Raw genomic sequence first — 27514 nt, 5'->3', positions numbered from 1 at the left:
TTATTGTATATTAATAATTATTTTTATTTTTATATGAGGAAAATGGACACAAACCTAGGAGAATATAAAAAGGAAATCGTAAGAAAATGCATCAGCACAATAGTAGCGTTCTAGCTATCCGATATGCTTGTCTAAAAAAAAGCTATTTTCGTTACGCGGGTATCATTTGGCTAGCTTGTGTTGTCAATTTGGCAGGAGGTGTCGGGTTCTAATCCGAGCGTGCAATTTATTTTTCCATCTTATTCCTCTTTGCATGCTGACATGTGGGTCCTGTATCTGTACTGTACACTCATGTGGTACTGTGCATATCAGGAGACGTAGTCAGGACCATACGTATTGGAGCATTTCACAGAATTGCAGGACCGTTGTGTTACATGCCAACTAGTACAAGGACCATAGATGCAATTTAACTCACGTTGTTGGCATGTCAGACAGCGGCCATCAGCGATCACGACGAACATGGCCGGGAAGGGTGACCGTTGTGCTTCACCTCGAGTCCGTACGTCAACGCCAACGCCAACGCCGATGGCGTGTAAGGCGTCAGCTTACCGAGGCAGCGATTCTAGGACGGTTGATAGGAGATCGGACGGCCCCAATTATATAATACAATTTTTAAAAGGCCAACTGCCCGGAGTGCTTAAGGAGCATGAAGGTGTTCTGCTGTGTGTTTACGCATCAGAAGACTGACAAGTCAAGAAAACACATACTAGAAAAAGTAATATCATCAAACATATCACACCATAGTCACAAGTAAGCATCAAACTGCCGCCATCTGGACTCTTCCAACACTTCATTGTGGCAGCAACACGTAATGAAGTCCAACAATGTCTCTACAGCTCCTAGGAGCCACGCACAAGTTGCCTGAAACCAGAGCAGCGGTCCTTCACATCAGCAGGCATAAGAGAGAAGAACACAATCCAGAGTGAAATCAACTGCAAAGCTAAAGCAGAGGCTAGGCCTGCCTATCAAGTACTCCCTCTGTAAAGTAGTGATCTAGAAGATCTTATATTAATTTACAAAGGGAGTAAATAGTAATTACATGCACTTGTGTGCAAGGCACTTGATTCCTCTTTGATTGCTGTGCAAATGTCACACAAATCCCAAGGTTTGTGCTATCTACTCCTTTTTTAACACTCAGCCATATAAAATGTGCCGCCTAATACTACAACTTGTGCGAGTAAATCTTCCATCAAAGTCTATCCGCTGGACTCAGATGCAAGACTTAGAGAGTCATATCCTGGCAATACTGGTGCAGCTACAGTTACAGCTATACCTAGCACAGATTATTCAGTTATGTGTTCTCAGTGTTTCACATCTAATGGCTTGAATTGTCCTCAAGAAGAATATATCAACAACAAAAAAAAGCTGATACCAAATGCAACTCCTGAAGCTCTAAAAAGGAAATCCCCCATGCAAGTTTATCCATTGGACACGATACCCAGGTGAGACCAACTTTGAGTTTGAGCAGGAAATGAAAAAATGCTTATGAAGAACTGTCAGGGGCATGAATCCCAACGGTTTCCTGAACTCTAATGCTAAACAAACTCTGGATTGATTTACAGGAAGGGAAGATTACTTCACCAAGATGAAGACATCCATTTGGAATTTATTCAAGCCTTGCAATGAGAACTACTACCAAATGCTTTTCCCTTCAGAAATACACTTTTTTTTTGCCAGGGGTTCTTGAGCACTTGCGCATGTACTACTATCACAACTTCACAGTTTTCACTTACCTAGACCAGAACATACGCTATTTCTGGCATTTGCTCGGGATGTCGAATTCTTCCCATGGTTTTCCTGTACGCGAGCTGCCAAGCAAATAGATCCTTACCACCACGAGTCACTCGGGCAACGCCTTTGCCAAGGGCACATATGCCTCTAGGCAACCCACCACATGCCCGGACCATCTAGTACCAAGTAAGTTACAAATTAGTGCACCAACAATTATTAAAAGTATAGCTATAAAGTATTCTACAGAAATACACCTGTTTTGCATAATCGTAAATTTCAGCATCAGCTTCTGTGATTTCAACTCCCGCATGGTACTTGAAAAGTCTCCAAGCATCTTCGTCCCCGAGGCACTTCATCTGCACAATATTTGATATCGTGCATTCCATGAATCCACACACCCTCTCTCCTTGATGTAAGAACAACCTTTTGATGACACCCAAGAGGCATCGGCAAACCAACAGCTACCAAGTCTGGGTAGGGTCCATCATAAAGGTTGTCTAATAGAAGCAAAAAAACTGTCTTGCACTAGAATGTCAGTGATGATCTTAGCTCGGCAATGCTCCTCTAACGCCGACATCGTCTCCCAATCCAATTTCAAGAAAGAAGCAAGATGATGTTGCATAACTATCACGCTGCTGCCACCATCAAGAAATAAGATGTGACGGAATGAATCGGCATAGCTAGCAGCAATGAGTGAAAGAAGTCGCGTCTTGCCAACACCCGGCGGGCCCCATAGTCCAAGAAAGGACTCATCCGACCGCTCACTCTGTAAAAACTGAAGCACCTTATTCTTGTAAATGTCCATCCCCCAAAGGCCATGAATTCGTGACAGAGTTTCCCAAGCACGAATTGGGGTTTCTAATGTTGCTTGATCGTCAGAGATCTTTGCCTGATTAACAGAACGAGCACCAAACTCCATCATCAGAATGCCGATTTCGCAAATGATGACACTAACCTGATTCAAAGCAACAACATGGTCAGTAAGCTGGGTAGGGGGCAGCTTATATTGGCAGCCACCCATAAGCCCCAAAAGAACTAGCCCTAAGTCACGCGTGAAAAAACACATCCTAGTTTGCATGAGTGGGAAAGAAGTCAATTAGATTATGGAAAAAAATTAAATATCAAAGCAAGAATGGCACGTATGCTAGAGAGCCACATCTTAGTAAACTATAAACCATGGAGAAGGCATAGTAGATGTAGAAGACACATGGAAGTAAAGTTATCAGTGTATTAAGGTTAGTTCAGTCTTAGTTCAAAGCTGTGACACTTACTATGGATCAGAGGGAGTAATATAATACACATAATATGGCATGAAATGCATCAATTGTCGTGGGAGGTTAGTGAAGATGAGTATAGTGTTGGGCCTCTGATCAAAGTGGCGACATGGTCAAGATGTGGGGCGACCCTTATTTGTTCAGACATGGATCGACAGATTATCATACCTGTATCATGGGCACCCAGAGGCAGATCATCTTGGGCACCAATAAGCAGACCATGGAAGTAAGATTTAGTTGATGATCCACTGGAACCATGCGTCTGAAATGAAGAAAATTGTCAGATCATGCAATAATCAAAATTATACTCTTCACTTGTACCCTAAAGGACATAAAACATGTACTGCATATGGTTGAATAGTTGATACATAAGAGTATTATTAGAACAGCTTGGTCAGCATAACAATTACAATATAATTACAGACCAATGGAAACTCTGGTGATGGACAAAACGTATAAGCAAATGAAAGCAATGAAACATTGCATAGTCGAAACCGCAATGAAAAATGCATGGCAAACTTATAAGACAGTGGCCAGTCCCAAGCCCGGGTAAAGGAGGAGGGTTGTGAGACTTGGCGAGCCAACGTCAAAACTCAGCCACTCTTATGGAGATGAAACCCAAAAGAAAATGAATCACCAAAGAACTAGCCATAGATAGGGATGCGTGGAAGCTTGCTATCCATGTGCCAGAACCATGACTTGGTTGCGAGATCTTATGGGTTTCAGCTCTAGCCTACCCCAACTTGTTTGGTGCTAAAGGCTTTGTTGTTGTTGTAAAATTATGCAAGACAGTGGCGTTAACAATTTTTTCGATGATTGTTAAATAAATATATATCCAATAAATGCTTCAAATATATTGTGTGGATCATGGATGTCACACTCCCCATCTCGAAGCACATGCCCTTCACCACACAAACAAAAAACCATGTTGCACGAGCAAATCCCACCTTAATGTGGTGAAATTGTTACCAAAACTACATTGAATGATGAACCACAAAGATTCAGAAAGGAAGGAGGGAAGTATTTGTTGGAGAGATGCTCACCAGATTAAGTTTGGTAAAAACTAGTGTGCGCAGTTGAAACAAATTCCACTTAACACGTAAAAAACTAGAAGTACAGATAATCATGCAGTCTATGGAATTATCAATGCATACCTTTCTAGTTCAACTGGCCTTGTCCTTTCTGCTAACATGAGAATCAAAAAAAGAGGTACCATCGAAACACATAAATGACCAAGAGTATGCCCACTAACAATCTGAAGAGTCCACCTATAAATTTGTTTGTCCGCAACCTCTTCTACTCTAGCAAGGAGGTACAGTCCAGAAATTATTTTGAACAGAAAAAAAGATCAGATTGTATAACTTAGGTCATATTAGATTGCACTTTCAATAAGAGCTACCATAAGTTCATGTCTTGTGAGGAAACTAACTATAAAAAGACCCAGTAAATTGAGGTGAATCACAAATAGCAACCTACACAAATAATGAAAATGCATGCATTATATTGAGCAGAAACAACACTAACCTGCTGCCCATAACCAGTAGCTTGTTGATGCAAGGGACTTTGTTCTTGCCCAATCATCAAAACTTTCAATAATGAAAACGGCCTCAAAACATGTGAAAGTGGTCACCATCTTGACAAAAAGACCAATATGTCATCCTTCAGTATATTAAATGTCACAAAAGTAGGAACAAGAACAGGGTGAATTTATGCCGCTTTTTCTTTTCCAAGCAATTTTATGTACAAACATGATGCTGAATGTTATATCTACCGCATAGAAGGTCTAGGGAAGACTTACTGGCAATTTGTGCCAAAATAGGGTGCCATTTTCTGGGTTGAGATGGTAATAGCATGAACCAAAGCCAGCAGCACTGACACCAGCAAAGAGTGTGTAGAGATCCCCCTGTGACCTGCCAGCAGGATAAATATTAGAGTGCTTCAAATCTTAATTCGAGTTAAAACAGGAACCAAAATTAGCATGAGCATTAAGTCTGCACCATAGCCTAAAATAGCTTTTGCAGTGGTTAAGGATGAGCCCGGCGAGACCGACAAAAAAGAGGGGGATCGTTGAGATCACATTCAGCGTATTAGGGATCCCTGCAAATAAGGCATAAACGCTATTCATTATTATCAAGAGTATTAAACCATATAACTTTACCCCAGACTTTCCTTGCACAGAAAAACAATGTTCATGATTTATTCTATATGCAGAGGGCACAGGTACTCGGTGTTGACAATCAGAATCATTTATTCCGAATGGAGCGTAACTTAGCTGAATCTACTCTTCAAAAGGCAAACTGATGATGGGACAGAGAGCGTGAACCAGAGGTTAATTACCAAGGAAAAGTGTGCGTTGGTCAGCAAAGTCGTGGTAGTCCTCGTCATGCGGGATGGCGGCTATGACAAGCATGACCATGATGATTATGTCTGTATATGACACACACATCTTCCTACTCACCACATCCATCCACGCCACCACCCACTTCTTCCTCCAACTTACATCCTTCACAGCCACCTTGCGGTTATCCTCACAAGCTTGTTGCTGTTTAAGACGATTGAGCGAAAGTAGTTTGAGATCAGACGATGACGGCACCCAGTTCTTCCTTCTTTTCTCACTGTAGTTTTTTACCCAAACAGGCACAAACAAGTCTTCAGTTTCCATAACATAACTTCTCACCTGAAGAGAATATGAATTTCATGAATTTCCATGATACTACTCTGCAAGTTAGTTCTAAAGGGAAAAACATTGGATCCATATATCCAGCCATTTACAAGAAAACAATAAGGACCAAAGGTGACAAAGAAAGTAAGCCGCATAGGAAGTAAGCTGAGTTCAAGTTGCATCATTAGAAGAAAAAATCACATGTTGAATCATGTTGACTGCTCCCTCCGATCCATATTACTTGTCGCTAAAACGGATGTATCTAGCACTAAAATAGATGCTGCATAACAAGACAAGTGGATCAGAGAAGTGATAGTGGGTAGGAACCGATATCTTTGAAGTGTGCTCGTCCATTCTTGCGAGTCTTATGACCTTATCCCAAGCAAACCCACCTGCTCACATCCATTTGGAGCAATGCACACGACCCCTTATACTACCATATGTAGATTATATATAATTTAATGCAGAATAGCGGATCACATTGACTGTCCATGCCAAAGTACCGTACGAACAGGCAGCAATCTCCACGCGTTTTACAGTCCAAAGTTACTAGACAGACCACCATGAGCCCTATGACGCCATGACTTATGCATTCTCTAACACTCAAGACAAATGTACTGCCTAGTTTAGCACTACAAAATTATACAGGCTACATACATATACAGTGAGACAATTATTAACTCAATTAGTATAACAGAAGTAACATAAATTGCTACCCAATATAGAAGATTGGACAGGATTAACAGTGATACGCCCATCTACGAAGCGAGGTATTCCTTTCCGTCCAATCTAAAGGAGCGCAGGCATGGTAACAGTAAGGTAATTAATCCAGGGTCAAGGAACAAGATACCGTGGGGGATTTCGAACGTCCAGTGGGCCCTGAGAAAGGAGGCGGCGGGGACAGATCTGGCGGCGTCATGGGGTCTTGAGATCGGCTGCCTTGCGCTGTCGCGTCACCGGAGCCGACGTCCTCCATCATCCCCGCGCGCTCGCCGCCACACCTCCGACTAGCCGCGCTGGTGAGACCTTGGATACCGGTGGGGTTGCGTCGTCGGGGCCAGAGGAGGGAGTCGGGTGGATGCAGTCCGGCGGCGGTGGGAGCAGACGAGGGCGTCAGGGTCGCGTCGTCGATGGCTGGGGCTGGGCGACGTCGAATGGATGTGGTCGAGTAGGGAAGAGAGGAGTGTGTATCTGCGGCGCCGGGGCGGGGGCGGCGGCGGCGGCGGCGGCGGGGGCGGTTGCTAACCCTAGGAGCGAGGGGAATCGAGCGTCGTCTGGTAGGTGCCGGTTCGGTCGAGACTTGGGCCGTCCCAGGTCGAAGTCGAAAAGGGATTTTGATTTTATTTGGGGTCCTCCAGAGACTTTTCCCATCGAACGTCCTTCTGGCCGTTGGATTAGCTGCACTAATCTTAAAGCACTCATGAGAGACACATCAGCAACCCCGAGTCATTCGGTAAGATGAAATTCAGTGAGCAACTAATTAACGAGCGCTTCTTCGGGAGCCTCGCAACGATCAGCGCCACTTGGGGCGCACTCAGCCATTCGTCATGTGTCGTGTTCTGGGCGCTCCCTCTGGATTTTTTTTCCGCACGCGTTTTCGGCTTTTTAAGCGGGTTTTTTTTTGTTTTTTTCGACATTTTGGTTTTCCACCGGTCTTTCGAAAAAAAATGCGCAAAAAATGCGGGTTTTTTTGTGAGAGTCACGGTTTTGCTTCAGCGAGAAGCACGGTTTTGTTTCACGAGAGTCACAGCCGTGCCTCTCGGAAACGAAAAAAAAACATGTTTCCTGTTTTTTTTCCTTTCACGAGAGTCACGGTTTTGCTTCCGCGAGAAGCACGGTCGTGCTTTCGCGAGAGTCATGGTTGTACCTCGGAAACGAAAAAATAACACGTTTTCTGTTTTTTATTCCTTTCGCAAGAGTCACGATTTTGCTTCCACGAGAGGCACGGTTGTGCTTTTGCGAGAGTCACGGCCGTGCCTCCTCGGAAACGAAAAAAAACGTGTTTTCTCTTTTTTTTCCTTTCGCGAGAGTCATGGTTTTGCTTTCGCGAGAGGCACGGTTGTGATTTCGTCAGAAGCACGGGCGTGCCTCTTTCGCAAAGGGGAAAAATCCCGTGCTCCCGGTTCAGCTTTTTGTCCGGTTTTTTTGTGAGAAAAAGTTCGTCAATCCTATCAACATAGGATCTAGTTTTGAAGATTTTGACGCGAAGACTTCAACAACGAAAGCGGTTCAAGATTTGGATGCATGATTTAAGAGATAAAACGTTTTAAATAAATGGATCTACGAAAAAAAGGAAAAGTCCTAGGTTGCGACAAGTGACGCACATGGAGCGCATCATTTGTCGCAACCTAAGGAGTTGGAGTGATCTTGGCAATGGGTACTCCTTAACTAGCAATTTCGTTCATCTGCGAACGCCACGCACCGCATTCACCGGCACCATGCGGACGTCGATGAGGACTAGGCGGGAGGCGGCGGGCTGCGCCGGCAGCAAGGCGCGAGAGGAGGTGCGCAACACCGTTGATGTCTCTCAATCGAGATCCTCGGTGAGCGGACCTCGTCGGATCCGTTGAGATCATCGGCGTCGGGCTGGCGGCTCCACGAGCGGTCAGGCCACGCGTGCGGGGGTGGCGTTGATGGCTCGATCCAGCGAGGGCGTCCACGCGTGCAACAGCGACGAGTGCACCGTCAGTCGCGTAGGGCTCCTAGCGCTCCGGCAGGGGCGGAGCTATCCAGAGGCGTGTGCAACGGTGGTACCTTAAGAATGTCAGGCAGGATAAACAATGAGGTAGAGAAAAGAAAAACCACAAGAAAAGATTTTTATTCTCTTTCTTTTTTAGGGAATGCCATTATGGCTACTTTATTGATTTGGTAATATAGTTACATCGTTTGCAATGACATTCACCAAAAAATCTGGGGGTTCATCGACCCACTTACAAGAACAATTACTATCATAAGCATATTTTGCTAAAGAGTGGGCTACCTCATTAGTTTCACGAACACAATGCATAAATTTTACAGATCCTATCATGCGAGCAAGGATAAAATAATCTGCGTAGATAGCCGATGTTTCACTCCATATCCTATCATGTCCTACACATGGATTTTTATTCTCTTAATTAAGAGATGATCTCTGAACAACAATATGCTCACCATATACTGGATTTAGGGATATCTAGTTATTGAAAATAAGACTATGAAATAACCCATTATAAAAAAAAATTCTTTGTCTCTTTTTTTTATAACTCCACTCTCCGGATTTTAATCATTCAGCAGTAGCATATCTGAGTGCACAACACATCTCAGAAAACCAAGGATTACATTAGACTACGTAGCAACATTCTCTACAGCTAAAGCTTCCTTAGCACAAGTACTAGATCATGAAGACGCGCGTTGCCGCGCCCGCCCATATTGAGAAAGTATAGAGATATGCATTATGATGGTTGTTACAATGAATTAATTATTCAAGAAACACAATATTAGCCCAGTTCATCTTAACAATCTAGGATAACACTCCCTTCTGTGAAATGCCAAGGTAGTTAATATATCATTTTAACATTGGAGAAGGTAAGACATCATATTTGCCTACTTTCAGAAGCCATCGCCTATGACCGTGTCATGCATTCTTTTGTGTTATGACAATGACATTCAACGCACATGATGAAGTAGACGTCAAACTTGGCGAATAAAATATGCTCGCAAACTAAATGGCAATTTCATCTGCTATTGAAACAGATTAAAACTAAATAATTTTCTATGTAAGCCAAAATTAAAATTATTCATGCTCATAATTACCCAAACAGACCCGCGCTACAAGCAAAGTACTAATATTGACATGTTTCTATCTACATACGTACATGCCGTATCATAGGGTCCATCGTTGAGTTGTGCAAAAGTAGAGAGAGGGCAAGAAAACTCAAAATATGATTGAGGAAAAGAGCATGGATAACAAACTGCATGTTCAATAATATTCGCATTAGGATTGCACACTTTAATTCCTAATGATTTATGGCTAGAAGGAATTAAACACGACCTGAAATTATCAACATTTGGCAATGACACTTTATTTCCAGAAGATCGACAGTAGCAGAATGCATGATCAACAAATGCCATTTTATCATGATTCATGCATCAAGCATATTCTACCCATGCGGCCATGCCTACCCAATTCTAAAATGTTGATAGCAGTAGCAAAGGAAAGAACATATGCTATAAGAGTTATTCAGTCTTACATACCCAAGCTGTACCAAAGAAACTAATCTTCATAGGTTGAGCTCATGCCAGAGACAGATTATATGAAATCCGAAACAAAGAGAAGGAAAAGGGAGCAGGCAAAACGCAAGTGCCTGGCTGAAATAAAAACCAAACAAATCGCATGGAATGTGGCACTAAACTCACAGTAATAGAGAGAACAAAGATGAACAAAGGGCAATAATTTGTGAATAGTCGCACCTGTCCGTCGGCCATGATCACATAGCTAGCTGAGGTTTACTGTTTTTTTTAATTGGGTTTGAAGCACACCCATTGAGAAATCGTACAGGAAAACTCCAATGAGCAAGCACTGCAACCCTGTAAGGAGGAATAGAAAATCAGTTCCATAGATACGAAGACATGGAGGAGTGTGCGTCAAACCCAATTAGGGAGAATGGAAGATTGTAGTGACACAGCGATAGCTGAAATCATTTGCCATCATTACACACCGTCGACAATTATCAGGATAACTATGCGCTAGTGTTGACGCTCAAAAGTGGCACATTTATAAAGAGTGGCTTGAAGCTATGTCAAGAGTAATTCAAACTTACTATTGAAAGTCACTATGAGATGGCTCTCTCCGAGAAGATCAAGATGAATATGAAGATGGTCTAAAACGGAGTTCGGATGCAAAAGTTATGACAACTTCAGAGATGCTCATGTTGACACCAGATTAAAGAATGGCTTGAAACCCAATTAAGATGTCCTTATATGGAAAAATGATGAACATGAAAGTTGTGAGTCTCGTCGAAATGGTGGATTTTGATAAAAAAATCGTCTTAATCCAAGGTCGTATGCAACTTGTGAAGGCAAAACAAGGTCAGAAACAAAAGCCGCAGAGTCATTTCGGATCGATCGAGTTGATTTGATCGGTGAGACCGAGTTGGTCCGAAAATTTACTAGAGAGTTGGCAATGTTGACTCGGTAGGATCGAAGCAAACTAATCGGTAAGACCGAGATTGATCCAAAAATTACAGAAAGTTACAGACAGTTGGCCACGTTCACTCGGTGGGACCGAAGCAAACCAACCGGTGAGACCGAGATTGATCCGGAAATTACCAAAGATTCGTGTCCGAGTTAGGTTAGGGTTTTTGATGTTTTAGACGGAATTTTTAGACTTTTTCTTGTACGGAAAGTCCAGCCGCCTGATAAATAGATGAGAGGTGACGGCCGATTGAACAACACACAATCGATCAATTCATCTACCACTTTTTATCTTTTATCTTTTCTCCTTAACCCTAGTTCTTCTTCTTCCTCGTTCTTTGTCTGTTCTTCTTCTTTGCAGGGCGGCAAACCTCGAGGCCCTAGGGGCGATCAGGTCGACCTAGGGCAGCCCATAGCCGCCGCGCGTCCAGACGGGGTCCCTCCCGGACATGCGGGGTTTCGGTCTTCAAAAGCGCCCAAGGGATTGCCTGCGTACCGCGCTTCCGGCCGGGTCTCCTTCGACGTGAGCTGCGGTGCATCACCCTCGGCGTTGGAGGTACACGGTGACGTGTTCGTGTGCGAACACACTTTTTGGCGACTCCGCTGGGGACGAAGCTTTGAACGGTCTCCGGCCCGTTCTTGCTACGAAGAGATCGTCATCTAGGGTTTGCAATCTACAAAGGTAATATGAATACCCAATTCACATATGTAGATGCAAATAATGCGTATGTTGTTGCTAGATCATCTAATGAGCATAATGTATCGGCTAGCCCTAGCTTTATCAATCATGCATCTAATTATGTGCAAGGGCCGATGCAACAAAATCTCCCTGATTCTACTTCATATAATTTTAGCAACATGCAACATATGTATCCCAACTACCATGTATCGACAACCCCACAAATTTATATGCCGATGAATAACATGATGAGTTTGGTTAATCAAGTTGAGACACCCTATGTAAGAACTTCCAATGGTATGCAACAAAGTGTTTCAAGTTTTTATTCATCGGCAAATAACTTACAGTATGTTAATCCAAACGTGCCGGTGGATAAGGGAATTGGCCATGTTACTACTAGTTATTTGGCCAATTACCCTCAACCATCATATGCTACACCTCATGTTAGTAATTTTTCAGTACCGTATGTAACTGTAGATGTTCATAATTCGGCCCCGCATCTTCATGGTCATAGCCGAATAAGTGAAAAATTTACAGGAACACATGTGCCGTCATCAAATACTGTAGCATATAATGCATACTCTACGCAATTTGAGAATTTCGGCAACACTCGCGAATCATTGCCGAAAGAATCTGAAAGTATTGCGGAGCAATCTCTTCCAGAAGCGGTTGTGGCTGCATTAAAAAAGAGCTTGGCACAAAACAAGAGGATTAGTGCTCTTTGCCTTGAACAATATGAAAAGGGGTTGTTTCTTGATTATGCTGCAATAAAGGCTAGAGTTTTGCAAAAAGATGAAACTTCATCAATCGATAGAATTGGTGAGAGAGCATATCGTTATACAGAAGTGCATACACCTCCACCTAGTACCGCGGCATATTATACACCCCCTACACAGTTGCAAAATTTCGGCAACAGTTCATTGCTGAAAGATCCTAAAAGCATTGGGGGGCAAACTACACTAGAGAGGGCTGAAATTGAGAGGGGGGTTAAAGCTTTGCGCGATAGGGTGCAAGTACTTCGCCAAGAGAGAATTGATAGGGAATTAGCTCAAAGAAAACAAGCCTTGCCAATTGATATAACCAGTGAAAATAATGATGATTCGGAAACTAAAAGTGCTTCGGTTGAAAAGGCCGAATCAAGTAGTAAAGATTCTGAATCCATCAAATTCAAAGAGGCAAACATTGTTGAGAAAGGGCATGGGAAGTATAGCAAGACAACCATACTTGATTTTTCTGAAGTTAATGGAACCTACTTCCTGCCCTATGAGTTTCGTGCCATAGGAGTTGATGAGCTTCAAGAACAAGAATAAGTAGCCGAAGGAAGTTTGGTGGACGAAGATCTTCAAACTAATTATGCACGAAACCAAGAGAAAGATGATGACAAGGCGTTGGGGAGCTATCCGAAGGCGGAGCAAGATATTCTTCAAGTCACACTGAAAGGATCGATATGGTTGACTAGAGGGGGGTGAATAGGCAACTAACAATTTTTAGCTTTTCTTTAACAATTTAAACTTTGCATCAAAGTAGGTTGTCTAGATATGCAACTAGGTGAGCAACCTATATGATGCAACAAGGATAGGAACACAAGCAAGCAAGAGATATGAAACAAATAAGCTTGCTCAAATAAAGGCACGAGATAACCAAGAGTGGAGACGGTGGAGACGAGGATGTGTTGCCGAAGTTCCTTCCCTTTCAGAGGAAGTACGTCTCCGTTGGAGCAGTGTGGAGGCACAATGCTCCCCAAGAAGCCACTAGGGCCACCGTATTCTCCTCACGCCCTCACACAATGCGAGATGCCGTGATTCCACTATGGGTGCCCTTGAAGGCGGCGACCGAACCTTTACAAACAAGGTTGGGGCTCTCTCCACAACTTAATTGGAGGCTCCCAACAAAACCACGAAGCTTCACCACAATGGAATATGGCTCCGAGGTGACCTCAACCGTCTAGGGTGCTCAAACACCCAAGAGTAACAAAATCCACACAAGAAAGTATGGGGGAAGCAAATATCCTTTGGTGGAAGTGTAGATCTAGGTCTCCTCCTTCAATCCCTAGCAAATCAACAAGTTTGAGTGGCTAGAGAGAGAGATCGGGCAAGAGAGCTTGGAGTGCATTAATGGTGGAGTGAGAGAGGTCAAAGGTGGGAGTGGTAGGTGGGAGAAGCTCCCTTATATAGCAACCCTAAATTCCAGCCGTTACTGCATTTTTTGTACAGCAGCGGTACAACCGGTCCTCGTCCCGGTACAACCGGGACTTATGGTGTATCTGCAGAACCCTACCAAGCGGTACAACCGGACCTGTATGCGGTAGTACCGGCTAAGAAAAATAACCGGATTAACCGCCTAGCCACCGCACAACTACCGCATCAAAACAGGAGCTTGACCGGTACTTGGGCGGTGCCTGGCCGGAACAACCGCATGGCCTTGAGCTCTGGAGCGGCTAAGTTCAGAGCGGAAGAACCGCTCGGAACACCGGTGGTACCGGTCATCGAGGAACGACCGGACCAACCAGGCCACTACCGCCCAAGAACCGCATCAAACCAGAAGCGCGAGCGGTACTTGAGCGGTGTATGGCCGGAACCACCGTCCTAGCTTTTGCAGAGCCTGGTGGCGGTACCACCGCCCAGAGGCAGCGGTACAACCGCTCGAGCAAAGCTGATGAGCGACAGACCCAGCGGTACAACCGCTCCAGAGAGCGGTACAACCGCTGGGCAGAAACAGTGAGCAGGAATAGATAAGGGAAGATACAAGGAAAACTCTCTCTCTCTCTCACCTGATAAAGACATAGGAGGGGTGATGAAGGTGTACGTGAAAAGATTCCCCTAGTCCTTTCTAATGAGGATTCCCTCTTGATAGTACGGGTTCCCTACGACCAAAGAGATAAAAAAACATAGGGGACACCGTCTTCGATCTTTTCCTACAAGAGAGAATAGCAATCGACGTAGGCTTAAGCATCGAGAACCTGAAACATATAGCACACGATTAGACCACAAAGGGTTGTCATCATCATCCAAAACATAAAGTAGGGAAATGCCCTTTCAATCTCCCCCTTTTTGGTGGATGATGACAACAACACGATTTGCAAGAGATAAGTCAATGAAATCTGGACGGAACTCCCCCTGAATGTGTGCCCCAACAGGAACTAGCTGTTAGAAATCATGGGCACACTTTTAGGACTAGACTCCCCCTAGATTTTATAGACTCACCACTCTGAGCACGAAAAGGAGAGACAATATAATACTTAGAGGTAATAATAACGATAATGACCGAAGAACGGAAAGGTAAAAGGAGTAACATAAGTCTCTCACGCAGCAAGGAACGAAACAAGTCCACGAACAAAGACCAACACTAAACACGAGAAAAAACAAAACCCAAAGCAAGACCCCGAGACCTATAGAACCCTCTCCCCCTTTGGCATCAAGACAACAAAAAGGAAAAGAGTGAAGCTAGCATCCCAAAGCTCAGGCGTCCTCCTCTGACTCCTCGGTCGCATCTGGATCCTCATCATCAGAGTCGTCATCGTCGTCGTGATCAGATTCCTCCATGGCATTGTCAGCTGCTACAAGCGAGGAGGATGGCTGGTGAGGGGCTTCATCATCAGCCCAGGTGCTATGGGTAGAGATCCAACGCTCCTCTGGGGTGATGCTCTTCTCAGAGCCACTCTGAACCGGTATGTTGAGGTGCTTCATCATTGCAATTTGGCGACGCCGTGCAAGCTTCTCATTGACATGTGCCTCATACATCTTCTTCTGGATCTCAGCCTAGAGAAAAAAGGTCTTCTTGACCTTGGCAGTAAGTTTGGCCACCCACGAAGGCTTGGCCCCTGGCTCCAGCTCAAAGTCCTCATCGTCAGAAGTAGCATAGACATCCTCAGGAGCATTCTCAGGGAAGCGAGGCTCGGCATGCTTCTTCTTCTTAAGGAGCTTGACCTCATGAACAGTGAGGTTGTCTGGAGAAGTGAGGAGCTCTCCAGGACAACGAACAGCCCACACAGAGTTCAGAAAGCACATGACAAACGGGGCATAGATTGGGACTTTATGGTAGATGACCATGTTGTACATCTCATGCCACATCCAATTTGACACATCAAACGTTGCCCCTGTCCCCACCATGGTCTTCATAGAAACCATCAAATCAACCAGATAGCCATGAATCTCATCTTGATTGCCCACCTTGGGCAAGAGCACATTGCGGAACACTCGGTGCATGATGTCATAGACCTTCTCCAAATCCTTGGATTCTCCAATAATCCCACGGCCCCGAATGTACAGAGGGGCAAGCTTCTCCTTAAGCATGGACTCAGGAAAATCATGAGGACGAATGCCACCCCTTCCTTCCAGACCGGTATCCTCGTACCCAATAGCATTGCAGAAGGCCCTCCAGGGAACGTGAAACAATTCATCGCGACACATGAAGGTGAGAGTGCACGCATTATCTTCCCCAAAATGAACCGTGGCATAGAACTGATGGATGAGTTGAACATCAAAGTCACAGTTGACTGACATGAGCTTGACAAGATCAAACTCCTCGCAGAGAGCTAGCGCCTCACCAAAATACTCCAAGTTGTTTCTCCAATGGTCAAGATCAATTGTCCACTGCTTGGCATATCTGTTCTTGTTGTGCTCAAAGAGTTCATGAACAATCCGCACTTGCATCTCATTCCGGAACTGAACAATGGTCCATCGGGGAGCAATAGGAACCTCATACGGATTCTTTGATCGGAAGGCTTCCCAATCCTTGGCTTTCCAACGATGCAACGGCATAACCACACGTTGCTTAGCAGCTGCAGACTTTTCACGGCGAGTGGGCTTCGTGGGAATCACAACTTCTTCTTCATCATCAGACACAACCGGGCGCAAGGTCCTTCGTGCCCTCTTCTTGGTCTTGCAAGGAGCAGAGCGAGAACTAGAGCCACCTGAACACACACACGAAAAGAACACACAAAAACCGAACAAGGATGAGAGGATTGCACCCACTAGCAGAAAAGGAACAAGTTGCAACAACAAAGAAGATAAAACAGTGCTTTGTGGTTGATATACTCCGGTTATACCGGATCTTCCGCCGGTAGTACCGCTCCAGCGGTTGTACCGCCCGCAGGGGCGGTAGAACCGCTGACAGTGGCACTACCAGGGAAGATAAATCTAACCGAGGCATACGAATCACACAAGTAATATTCCAAATTCTAAGTGCTGCAAACAAGACAGGAGGCTAACAAGGATCTCTTCTAAACCAAAGATCAAACACTAAACGCGGAACTTTGAGTAATGCCCTAGACAAGGAAGAACCCTAGAAAGAACTAGAAGTAAAGAACATGAGGCATTACCACCATCCATGAGAAGAGATCAGGAGGCCTCCATGGAGAGAATCCACGGAGAGCCAAGGATCTGAAGCGCGAGACGCACTCCGGGGCAGGGGTAGAGATGGTCGGTGGCTAGGGCAAGAGAAGAGGAACGAGGACGAAGGGAAAAAGACAACCCTTCAGCCCCGACGGGTATAAATAGGCCCGTAGACATGCCCTGGTAGAACCGCTTAGGGGAGCGGTTGTATCGCTCGTCAGGTACAGACCGGTGGTTAGAGACAGTACTTCCGGTGCCAGGGAGGCAGCGGTAGTATCGCTTGACGTCAACCGGTAGTACCGGACGTAGGTTACCGTGGTTTTGAGCGGTGGAACCGCCTAAGCACAGAACGGAGACCCAACGGGACAGCACAACCCGGTACCAGCGGTAGAACCACCCGTGATACCGGTTGTACTGCCCGACCACCTATGCCCAAGCCAAGATCAAATGAGTGCAATCCGAAGGGAGGAGGAAGGGGCACACGCAGGAGAGAAGCAACACCCTAGGAGAACCCAACACAAAAAGCAAAGACAGCACAAAGAGAAAACACCACGAGAACAACAAGGCTAACTCCAACCTCCCGAAGGGAGGACGGTGGCCGGGGCCGCCTATGTTTGAGTCAATTGGTATGGCACCGCGAAGAATTATCCTTGGGTCCATGACCAAAACTCGTCTTTGAAGCACAAGTACCATCAAACATGGCTAATGTGAAAGACTTGATTGATTTATGCATAATGGGGGGGGAGAGTTCATTGAGAGAACATCACTCCCCCTATGTCCATGCCTGCATCTAAATAGGACAACACGTTGAGTATGGTGGGGTGTGCAAGGGTTCAAGCAACATTGCTTGAATCGATGATATTTAGCTCATGCCTTAACTCGCGAAATCTTGCTTCATCCAAGGGCTTCGTGAAGATGTCTGCAAGGTTATCATGAGTGTTGACGTAGTTGAGCTCGATCTCTCCTCGCCTAATGTGATCCCGGATGAAGTGATACCGGATCTCAATATGCTTCGTCTTGAAGTGTTGCACCGGGTTGAGAGAGATCTTGATGGCACTTTCATTGTCACACCAAAGAGGCACTTTTTCACAAGTGACACCGTAATCCTTTAAAGTTTGCCTCATCCATAAGAGTTGTGCACAACAACTACCGGCCGCTACATACTCCGCTTCGGTGGACGAGAGAGACACACAACTTTGCTTTTTGGAAGACCAACTTACCAAAGAGCAACCAAGGAATTGGCACCCTCCGGAAGTGGACTTCCTATCCACTTTGTCTCCCACCCAATCGGAATCCGAGTACCCTACAAGCTTGAAGTTTGATCCTCTTGGGTACCATAAGCCAAAGTTTGGGGTATGAGCCAAATATCAAAAGATTCGTTTGACCGCCACATAGTGACTTTCCTTAGGTGCGGCTTGAAACCGTGCACAAATTCCCACACTCAACATGATGTCTGGTCTAGATGCACAAAAGTAAAGCAATGATCCAATCATGGAATGATATACCTTTTGATCCACCACTTTACCATTGGGATCTAAGTCAAGTTGGCACTTGGTGGGCATTGGAGTGGAAGCCGGCTTGACGTCACTTAGCTTGAATCTCTTGAGCATGTCTTGAGTGTATTTGGATTGATTGATGAAGGTTTCTTCTCTTCTTTGCTTCACTTCGAACCCTAGAAAGAACTTCAACTCTCCCATGGAGGACATCTCGAACTTTGAGGTCATGAGAGCGGCAAATTCCTCATTGAAAGCTTTGTGAGGAGAACCAAAGATAATATCATCAACATATAATTGGCACACAAACAACTCCACTTTGACCTTCTTAGTAAAAAGAGTGGGGTCGATTAGCCCAACTTCAAAACCACGGTCTTGTAACAACTCGGTAAGGTGGTCATACCACGCACGTGGGGCTTGTTTAAGGCCATAGAGTGCCTTATCGAGTTGATACACATGATCGGGAAAGTAGGGATCCTCGAACCCGGGGGGTTGCTTGACGTAAACCAATTCATTAATGGGACCATTAAGGAAAGCACTCTTCACATCCATTTGTTGTAACTTAAAGTTATGATGAGAAGCATATGCAATCAACATGCGAATGGATTCAAGACGAGCAACGGGAGCAAAGGTTTCACCGTAGTCGATACCCTCGACTTGGGAGTAGCCTTGTGCTACCAACCGAGCCTTGTTACGAATGATAATCCCATGGGCATCTTGCTTGTTCTTGAATATCCACTTGGTTCCAATGACATTGTGGTTCCCCGTTGGCCTTGGCACCAATCTCCACACTTTGTTGCGCTCGAAGTTGTTGAGTTCTTCGTGCATGGCATTGAGCCAATCCGGATCTTCTAGCGCCTCATAGACCTTGTGGGGTTCCACACAAGAGACAAACGCGTGATGCTCACAATAATTTGCTAATTGTCTACGAGTGCTTACCCCCTTTCTTAAGCTTCCAAGCACATTCGTCATGAGATGATCCTTGGTGGAGAGCTTGGAAGCAACCTTGGCGGCACGACGCTCTAATTCCTCCTCGGTGGTGAGTTGAGGAGCGGTTACTTGATCATCTTGAGCGCCGTCATGAACTTGTTCTTTATCTTGAACTTGCTCGGGGGATAGAACTTGACTTTGGGCATCACTTGGTGTGTCAACACTGTCTTGAGTATGATCTTGCCCTTGGTCTTGTCCATGAGGTTGAGGGCCTTCACTTTGTTCTTCGGAAGCGTGTGGGCCTTGGGTTGGTGATGGCTCCACTTGAGTGGAGCATTGTCCTTCTCCTTCGGCCACAAGGGGTTCCTCAATGGGTAGAATGAAACCAACACCCATTCTTCTTATGGCTTGAGGAGGAATTTCATCACCTACATCACAAGTGCCACTTTGCTCCACTTGGGAGCCGTTATTCTCATCAAACTCCACGTTACACGTTTCCTCAATAAGTCCCGTGGATTTATTGAGGACACGGTAAGCATGAGAGTTTGTAGCATAACCAACAAATATGCCCTCATAAGCTCTAGCCTCAAATTTAGACAACCGAACACCTTTCTTGAGAATGAAACACTTACACTCGAATACCCGGAAGTACTTGAGGTTGGGCTTGTTACCGGTGAGTATCTCATATGGAGTCTTGTTCAAGCCCTTGCGGAGGTAGAGCTGATTGGATGCATGACACGCGGTGTTGATGGCTTCAGCCCAAAAGTTGTACGAGACTTGAACTCCGCCATCATGGTCCTTGCCGCATCCATGAACGTCCGGTTCTTCCTCTCCGCAACACCGTTTTGTTGAGGGGTGTATGGTGCGGAATATTGATGCTTGATTCCCTCATCACTAAGAAATTCATCCAAGGTGTAGTTCTTGAACTCGGTGCCGTTGTCACTTCTTATTGTCAAGATCTTTGCATTGTGTTGACGTTGTTGAAGGAAATATGCCCTAGAGGCAATAATAAAGTTATTATTTATTTCCTTATAATCATGATAAATGTTTATTATTCATGCTAGAAGTGTATTTACCGGAAACATAATACATGTGTGAATACATAGACAAACAAAGTGTCACTAGTATGCCTCTACTTAACTAGCTCGTTAATCAAAGATGGTTATGTTTCCTAACCATGAACAATGAGTTGTTATTTGATTAACAAGGTCACATCATTAGCAGAATGATCTGATTGACATGACCCATTCCATTAGCTTAGCACCCGATCGTTTAGTATGTTGCTATTGCTTTCTTCATGACTTATACATGTTCCTATGACTATGAGATTATGCAACTCCCGTTTACCGGAGGAACACTTTGGGTACTACCAAACGTCACAACGTTACTGGGTGATTATAAAGGAGTACTACAGGTGTCTCCAATGGTCGATGTTGGGTTGGTGTATTTCGAGATTAGGATTTGTCACTCCGATTGTCGGAGAGGTATCTCTGGGCCCTCTCGGTAATACACATCACATAAGCCTTGCAAGCATTACAACTAATATGTTAGTTGTGAGATGATGTATTATGGAACGAGTAAAGAGACTTGCCGGTAACGAGATTGAACTAGGTATTGGATACCGACGATCGAATCTCGGGCAAGTAACATACCGATGACAAAGGAAACAACGTATGTTGTTATGCGGTCTGACCGATAAAGATCTTCGTAGAATATGTAGGAGCCAATATGGGCATCCAGGTCCCGCTATTGGTTATTGACCAGAGACGTGTCTCGGTCATGTCTACATTGTTCTCGAACCCGTAGGGTCCGCACGCTTAAGGTTACGATGACAGTTATATTATGAGTTTATGCATTTTGATGTACCGAAGGTTGTTCGGAGTCCCGGATGTGATCACGGACATGACGAGGAGTCTCTAAATGGTCGAGACGTAAAGATTGATATATTGGAAGCCTATATTTGGATATCAGAAGTGTTCCGGGTGAAATTGGGATTTTACCGGAATACCGGGAGGGTTACCGGAACCCCCCGGGAGCTATTTGGGCCATAGTGGGCCTTAGTGGAAAAGAGAAGGGGCTGCCCTAGATGGGCTGCGCCCCCCCTTCCCCTAGTCCTATTAGGACTAGGAGAGGTGGCCGGCCCCCTCCTCCTCTTTTCCCCTCCGAGGAATCCTAGTTGGACTAGGATTGGAGGGGGAATCCTACTCCCAGAGGGAGTAGGACTCTCCTGCGCCTCCCCCCCTTGGCCGGCCAGCCTCCCCTCCTCTCCTCCTTTATATACGGAGGCAGGGGCACCTCTAAACACACAAGTTGACACAAGTTGATCCACGTGATCTATTCCTTAGCCGTGTGCGGTGCCCCCTGCCACCATATTCCTCGATAATACTGTAGCGGAGTTTAGGCGAAGCCCTGCTGCTGTAATTCATCAAGATCGTCACCACGCCGTCGTGCTGACGAAACTCTTCCCCGACACTTTGCTGGATCGGAGTCCGGGGATCGTCATCGAGCTGAACGTGTGCTCGAACTCGGAGGTGCCGTAGTTTCGGTGCTTGATCGGTTGGATCGAGAAGACGTACGACTACTTCCTCTACGTCGTGTCATCGCTTCCGCAGTCGGTCTGCGTTGGGTACGTAGACAATACTCTCCCCTCGTTGCTATGCATCACATGATCTTGCGTGTGCGTAGGAAAATTTTTGAAATTACTACGAAACCCATCAGTGGCATCCGAGCCTAGGTTATTTATGTTGATGTAATATGCACGAGTAGAACACAAGTGAGTTGTGGACGATACAAGTCATACTGCCTACCAGCATGTCATACTTTGGTTCGGCGGTATTGTTGGACGAGACGACCCGGACCAACCTTACGCGTACGCTTACGCGAGACCGGTTCCCTCGACGTGCTTTGCACAGAGATGGCTTGCGGGCGACTGTCTCTCCAACTTTAGTTGAACCAAGTATGGCTACGCCCGGTCCTTGCGAAGGTTAAAACGGAGTCTATTTGACAAACTATCGTTGTGGTTTTGATGCGTAGGTGAGATTGGTTCTTACTTAAGCCCGTAGCAGCCACGTAAAACATGCAACAACAAAGTAGAGGACGTCTAACTTGTTTTTGCAGGGCATGTTGTGATGTGATATGGTCAAGGCATGATGCTGAATTTTATTGTATGAGATGATCATGTTTTGTAACCAAGTTATCGGCAACTGGCAGGAGCCATATGGTTGTCGCTTTATTGTATGCAATGCAATCGCGATGTAATGCTTTACTACTAAACGGTAGTGATAGTCGTGGAAGCATAAGATTGGCGAGATGACAACGATGCTACGATGGAGATCAAGGTGTCGCGCCGGTGTCGATGGTGATCATGACGGTGCTTCGGAGATGGAGATCACAAGCACAAGATGATGATGACCATATCATATCACTTATATTGATTGCATGTGATGTTTATCTTTTTATGCATCTTATCTTGCTTTGATTGACGGTAGCATTATAAGATGATCTCTCACTAAATTATCAAGAAGTGTTCTCCCTGAGTATGCACCGTTGCCAAAGTTCGTCGTGCCCAGACACCACGTGATGATCGAGTGTGATAAGCTCTACGTCCATCTACAACGGGTGCAAGCCAGTTTTTGCACACGCAGAATACTCAGGTTAAACTTGACGAGCCTAGCATATGCAGATATGGCCTCGGAACACGGAGACCGAAAGGTCGAGCGTGAATCATATAGTAGATATGATCAACATAATGATGTTCACCATTGAAAACTACTCCATCTCACGTGATGATCGGTCATGGTTTAGTTGATTTGGATCACGTAATCACTTAGAGGATTAGAGGGATGTCTATCTAAGTGGGAGTTCTTAAATAATATGATTAATTGAACTTAAATTTATCATGAACTTAGTACCTGATAGTATCTTGCTTGTTTATGTTGATTGTAGATAGATGGCTCGTGCTGTTGTTCCGTTGAATTTTAATGCGTTCCTTGAGAAAGCAAAGTTGAAAGATGATGGTAGCAATTACACGGACTGGGTCCGTAACTTGAGGATTATCCTCATTGCTGCACAGAAAAATTACGTCCTGGAAGCACCGCTGGGTGCCAGGTCTGCTGCTGGAGCAACACCAGATGTTATGAACGTCTGGCAGAGCAAAGCTGATGACTACTCGATAGTTCAGTGTGCCATGCTTTACGGCTTAGAATCGGGACTTCAACGATGTTTTGAACGTCATGGAGCATATGAGATGTTCCAGGAGTTGAAGTTAATATTTCAAGCAAATGCCCGAATTGAGAGATATGAAGTCTCCAATAAGTTCTATAGCTGCAAGATGGAGGAGAATAGTTCTGTCAGTGAGCATATACTCAAAATGTCTGGGTATAATAATCACTTGATTCAATTGGGAGTTAATCTTCCGGATGATTGCGTCATTGACAGAATTCTCCAATCACTGCCACCAAGCTACAAGAGCTTCGTGATGAACTATAATATGCAAGGGATGAACAAGACTATTCCCGAGCTCTTCGCAATGCTGAAAGCTGCGGAGGTAGAAATCAAAAAGGAGCATCAAGTGTTGATGGTTAACAAAACCACTAGTTTCAAGAAAAAGGGCAAAGGAAAGAAGAAAGGGAACTTCAAGAAGAACAGCAAGCCAGTTGCTGCTCAAGAGAAGAAACCCAAGTCTAGACCTAAGCCTGAAACTGAGTGCTTCTACTGCAAGCAGACTGGTCACTGGAAGCGGAACTGTCCCAAGTATTTGGCGGATAAGAAGGATGGCAAGGTGAACAAAGGTATATGTGATATACATGTTATTGATGTATACCTTACTAGAGCTCGCAGTAGCACCTGGGTATTTGATACTGGTTCTGTTGCTAATATTTGCAACTCGAAACAGGGACTACGGAATAAGCGGGCACTGGCAAAGGACGAGGTGACGATGCGCGTAGGAAACGGTTCCAAAGTCGATGTGATCGCAGTCGGCACGCTACCTCTACATCTACCTTCGGGATTAATATTAGACCTAAGTAATTGTTATTTGGTGCCAGCGTTGAGCATGAACATTATATCTGGATCTTGTTTAATGCGAGACGGTTATTCATTTAAATCAGAGAATAATGGTTGTTCTATTTATATGAGTAATATCTTTTATGGTCATGCACCCTTGAAGAGTGGTCTATTCTTATTGAATCTCGATAGTAGTAATACACATATTCATAATGTTGAAGCCAAAAGATGCAGAGTTGATAATGAAAGTGCAACTTATTTGTGGCACTGTCGTTTAAGTCATATCGGTATAAAGCGCATGAAGAAACTCCATGCTGATGGACTTTTGGAACCACTTGATTATGAATCACTTGGTACTTGCGAACCGTGCCTCATGGGCAAGATGACTAAAACACCGTTCTCCGGTTCTATGGAGAGAGCAACAGATTTGTTGGAAATCATACATACCGATGTATGTGGCCCGATGAATATTGAGGCTCGTGGCGGATATCGTTATTTTCTCACCTTCACAGATGATTTAAGCAGATATGGGTATATCTACTTAATAAAACATAAGTCTGAAACATTTGAAAAGTTCAAAGAATTTCAGAGTGAAGTTGAAAATCATCGTAACAAGAAAATAAAGTTTCTACGATCTGATCATGGAGGAGAATATTTGAGTTACGAGTTTGGTGTACATTTGAAAAACTGTGGAATAGTTTCGCAACTCACGCCACCCGGAACACCACAGCGTAATGGTGTGTCCGAACGTCGTAATTGTACTTTACTAGATATGGTGCGATCTATGATGTCTCTTACTGATTTACCGCTATCATTTTGGGGATATGCTTTAGAGACGGCCGCATTCACGTTAAATAGGGCACCATGAAAATCCGTTGAGACGACGCCTTATGAACTGTGGTTTGGCAAGAAACCAAAGTTGTCGTTTCTTAAAATTTGGGGCTGCGATGCTTATGTGAAAAAGCTTCAACCTGATAAGCTCGAACCCAAATCGAAGAAATGTGTCTTCATAGGATACCCAAAGGAAACTGTTGGGTACACCTTCTATCACAGATCCGAAGGCAAGACATTCGTTGCTAAGAATGGATCATTTCTAGAGAAGGAGTTTCTCTCGAAAGAAGTGAGTGGGAGGAAAGTAGAACTTGACGAGGTAACTGTACCTGCTCCTTTACTGGAAAGTAGTTCATCACAGAAAACTGTTTCAGTGACACCTACACCAGTTAGTGAGGAAGCCAATGATAATGATCATGAAACTTCAGATCAAGATACTACTGAACCTCGTAGATCAACCAGAGTAAGATCCGCACCAGAGTGGTACGGTAATCCTGTTCTGGAGGTCATGCTACTAGATCATGATGAACCTACGAACTATGAAGAAGCGATGGTGAGCCCAGATTCCGCAAAGTGGCTTGAAGCCATGAAATCTGAGATGGGATCCATGTATGAGAACAAAGTATGGACTTTGGTTGACTTGCCCGATGATCGGCAAGCAATTGAGAATAAATGGATCTTTAAAAAGAAGACTGACGCTGATGGTAATGTTACTGTCTACAAAGCTCGACTTGTCGCAAAAGGTTTTCGGCAAGTTCAAGGGATTGACTACGATGAGACCTTCTCACCCGTAGCGATGCTTAAGTCCGTCCGAATCATGTTAGCAATTGCCGCATTTTATGATTATGAAATTTGGCAGATGGATGTCAAAACTGCATTCCTGAATGGATTTCTGGAAGAAGAGTTGTATATGATGCAACCAGAAGGTTTTGTCGATCCAAAGGGAGCTAACAAAGTGTGCAAGCTCCAGCGATCCATTTATGGACTGGTGCAAGCCTCTCGGAGTTGGAATAAACGTTTTGATAGTGTGATCAAAGCATTTGGTTTTATACAGACTTTCGGAGAAGCCTGTATTTACAAGAAAGTGAGGGGAGCTCTGTAGCATTTCTGATATTATATGTGGATGACATATTACTAATTGGAAATGATATAGAATTTCTGGATAGCATAAAGGGATACTTGAATAAAAGTTTTTCAATGAAAGACCTCGGTGAAGCTGCTTACATATTAGGCATTAAGATCTATAGAGATAGATCAAGACGCTTAATTGGACTTTCACAAAGCACATACCTTGAATTTTTTTTGAAGAAATTCAAAATGGATCAAGCAAAGAAAGGATTCTTGCCTGTATTACAAGGTGTGAAATTGAGTAAGACTCAATGCCCGACCACTGCAGAAGATAGAGAGAATATGAAAGATGTTCCCTATGCATCAGCCATAGGCTCTATCATGTATGCAATGCTGTGTACCAGACCTGATGTGTGCCTTGCTATAAGTTTAGCAGGGAGGTACCAAAATAATCCAGGAGTGGATCACTGGACAGCGGTCAAGAACATCCTGAAATACCTGAAAAGGACTAAGGATATGTTTCTCGTATATGGAGGTGACAAAGAGCTCACCGTAAAAGGTTACGTTGATGCAAGCTTTGACACTGATCCGGACGATTCTAAATCGCAAACCGGATACATGTTTACATTAAACGGTGGAGCTGTCAGTTGGTGCAGTTCTAAACAAAGCGTTGTAGCGGGATCTACATGTGAAGCGGAATACATAACTGCTTCGGAAGCAGCAAATGAAGGAGTCTGGATGAAGGAGTTCATATCCGATCTAGGTGTCATACCTAGTGCATCGGGTCCAATGAAAATCTTTTGTGACAATACTGGTGCAATTGCCTTGGCAAAGGAATCCAGATTTCACAAAAGGACCAAACACATCAAGAGACGCTTCAACTCCATCCGGGATCTAGTCCAGGTGGGAGACATAAATATTTGCAAGATACATACGGATCTGAATGTTGCAGACCCATTGACTAAACCTCTTCCACGAGCAAAACATGATCAGCACCAAGGCTCCATGGGTGTTAGAATCATTACAGTGTAATCTAGATTATTGACTCTAGTGCAAGTGGGAGACTGAAGGAAATATGCCCTAGAGGCAATAATAAAGTTATTATTTATTTCCTTATAATCATGATAAATGTTTATTATTCATGCTAGAAGTGTATTTACCGGAAACATAATACATGTGTGAATACATAGACAAACAAAGTGTCACTAGTATGCCTCTACTTAACTAGCTCGTTAATCAAAGATGGTTATGTTTCCTAACCATGAACAATGAGTTGTTATTTGATTAACGAGGTCACATCATTAGCAGAATGATCTGATTGACATGACCCATTCCAT

At 44.4% G+C, this 27514-nt stretch overlaps 1 protein-coding gene across 1 annotated transcript; it reads right to left on the bottom strand.

The window, feature by feature from the left end:
- Positions 1 to 684: 684 nt before the first annotated feature.
- Positions 685 to 6966, bottom strand: LOC119270549. The gene is made up of 10 exons (XM_037552555.1): positions 6518 to 6966; positions 5343 to 5682; positions 5003 to 5102; positions 4804 to 4915; positions 4530 to 4638; positions 4160 to 4325; positions 3174 to 3267; positions 1986 to 2686; positions 1734 to 1907; positions 685 to 861 (listed from the first exon to the last, which is right to left on the bottom strand). Exons 1-8 carry the CDS (start codon positions 6644 to 6646, stop codon positions 2216 to 2218), a joined length of 1521 nt encoding a protein of 506 aa, XP_037408452.1. The 5' UTR covers positions 6647 to 6966; the 3' UTR covers positions 685 to 861; positions 1734 to 1907; positions 1986 to 2215.
- Between the last annotated feature and the right edge of the window lie 20548 nt (positions 6967 to 27514).

Source organism: Triticum dicoccoides, chromosome 3A, assembly GCF_002162155.2.
Source record: "Triticum dicoccoides isolate Atlit2015 ecotype Zavitan chromosome 3A, WEW_v2.0, whole genome shotgun sequence".
Taxonomy (NCBI): domain Eukaryota; kingdom Viridiplantae; phylum Streptophyta; class Magnoliopsida; order Poales; family Poaceae; genus Triticum; species Triticum dicoccoides.
The sequence above is the reverse complement of the archived record's forward strand: the minus strand, read 5'-3'. Positions and strand labels throughout refer to the sequence as shown.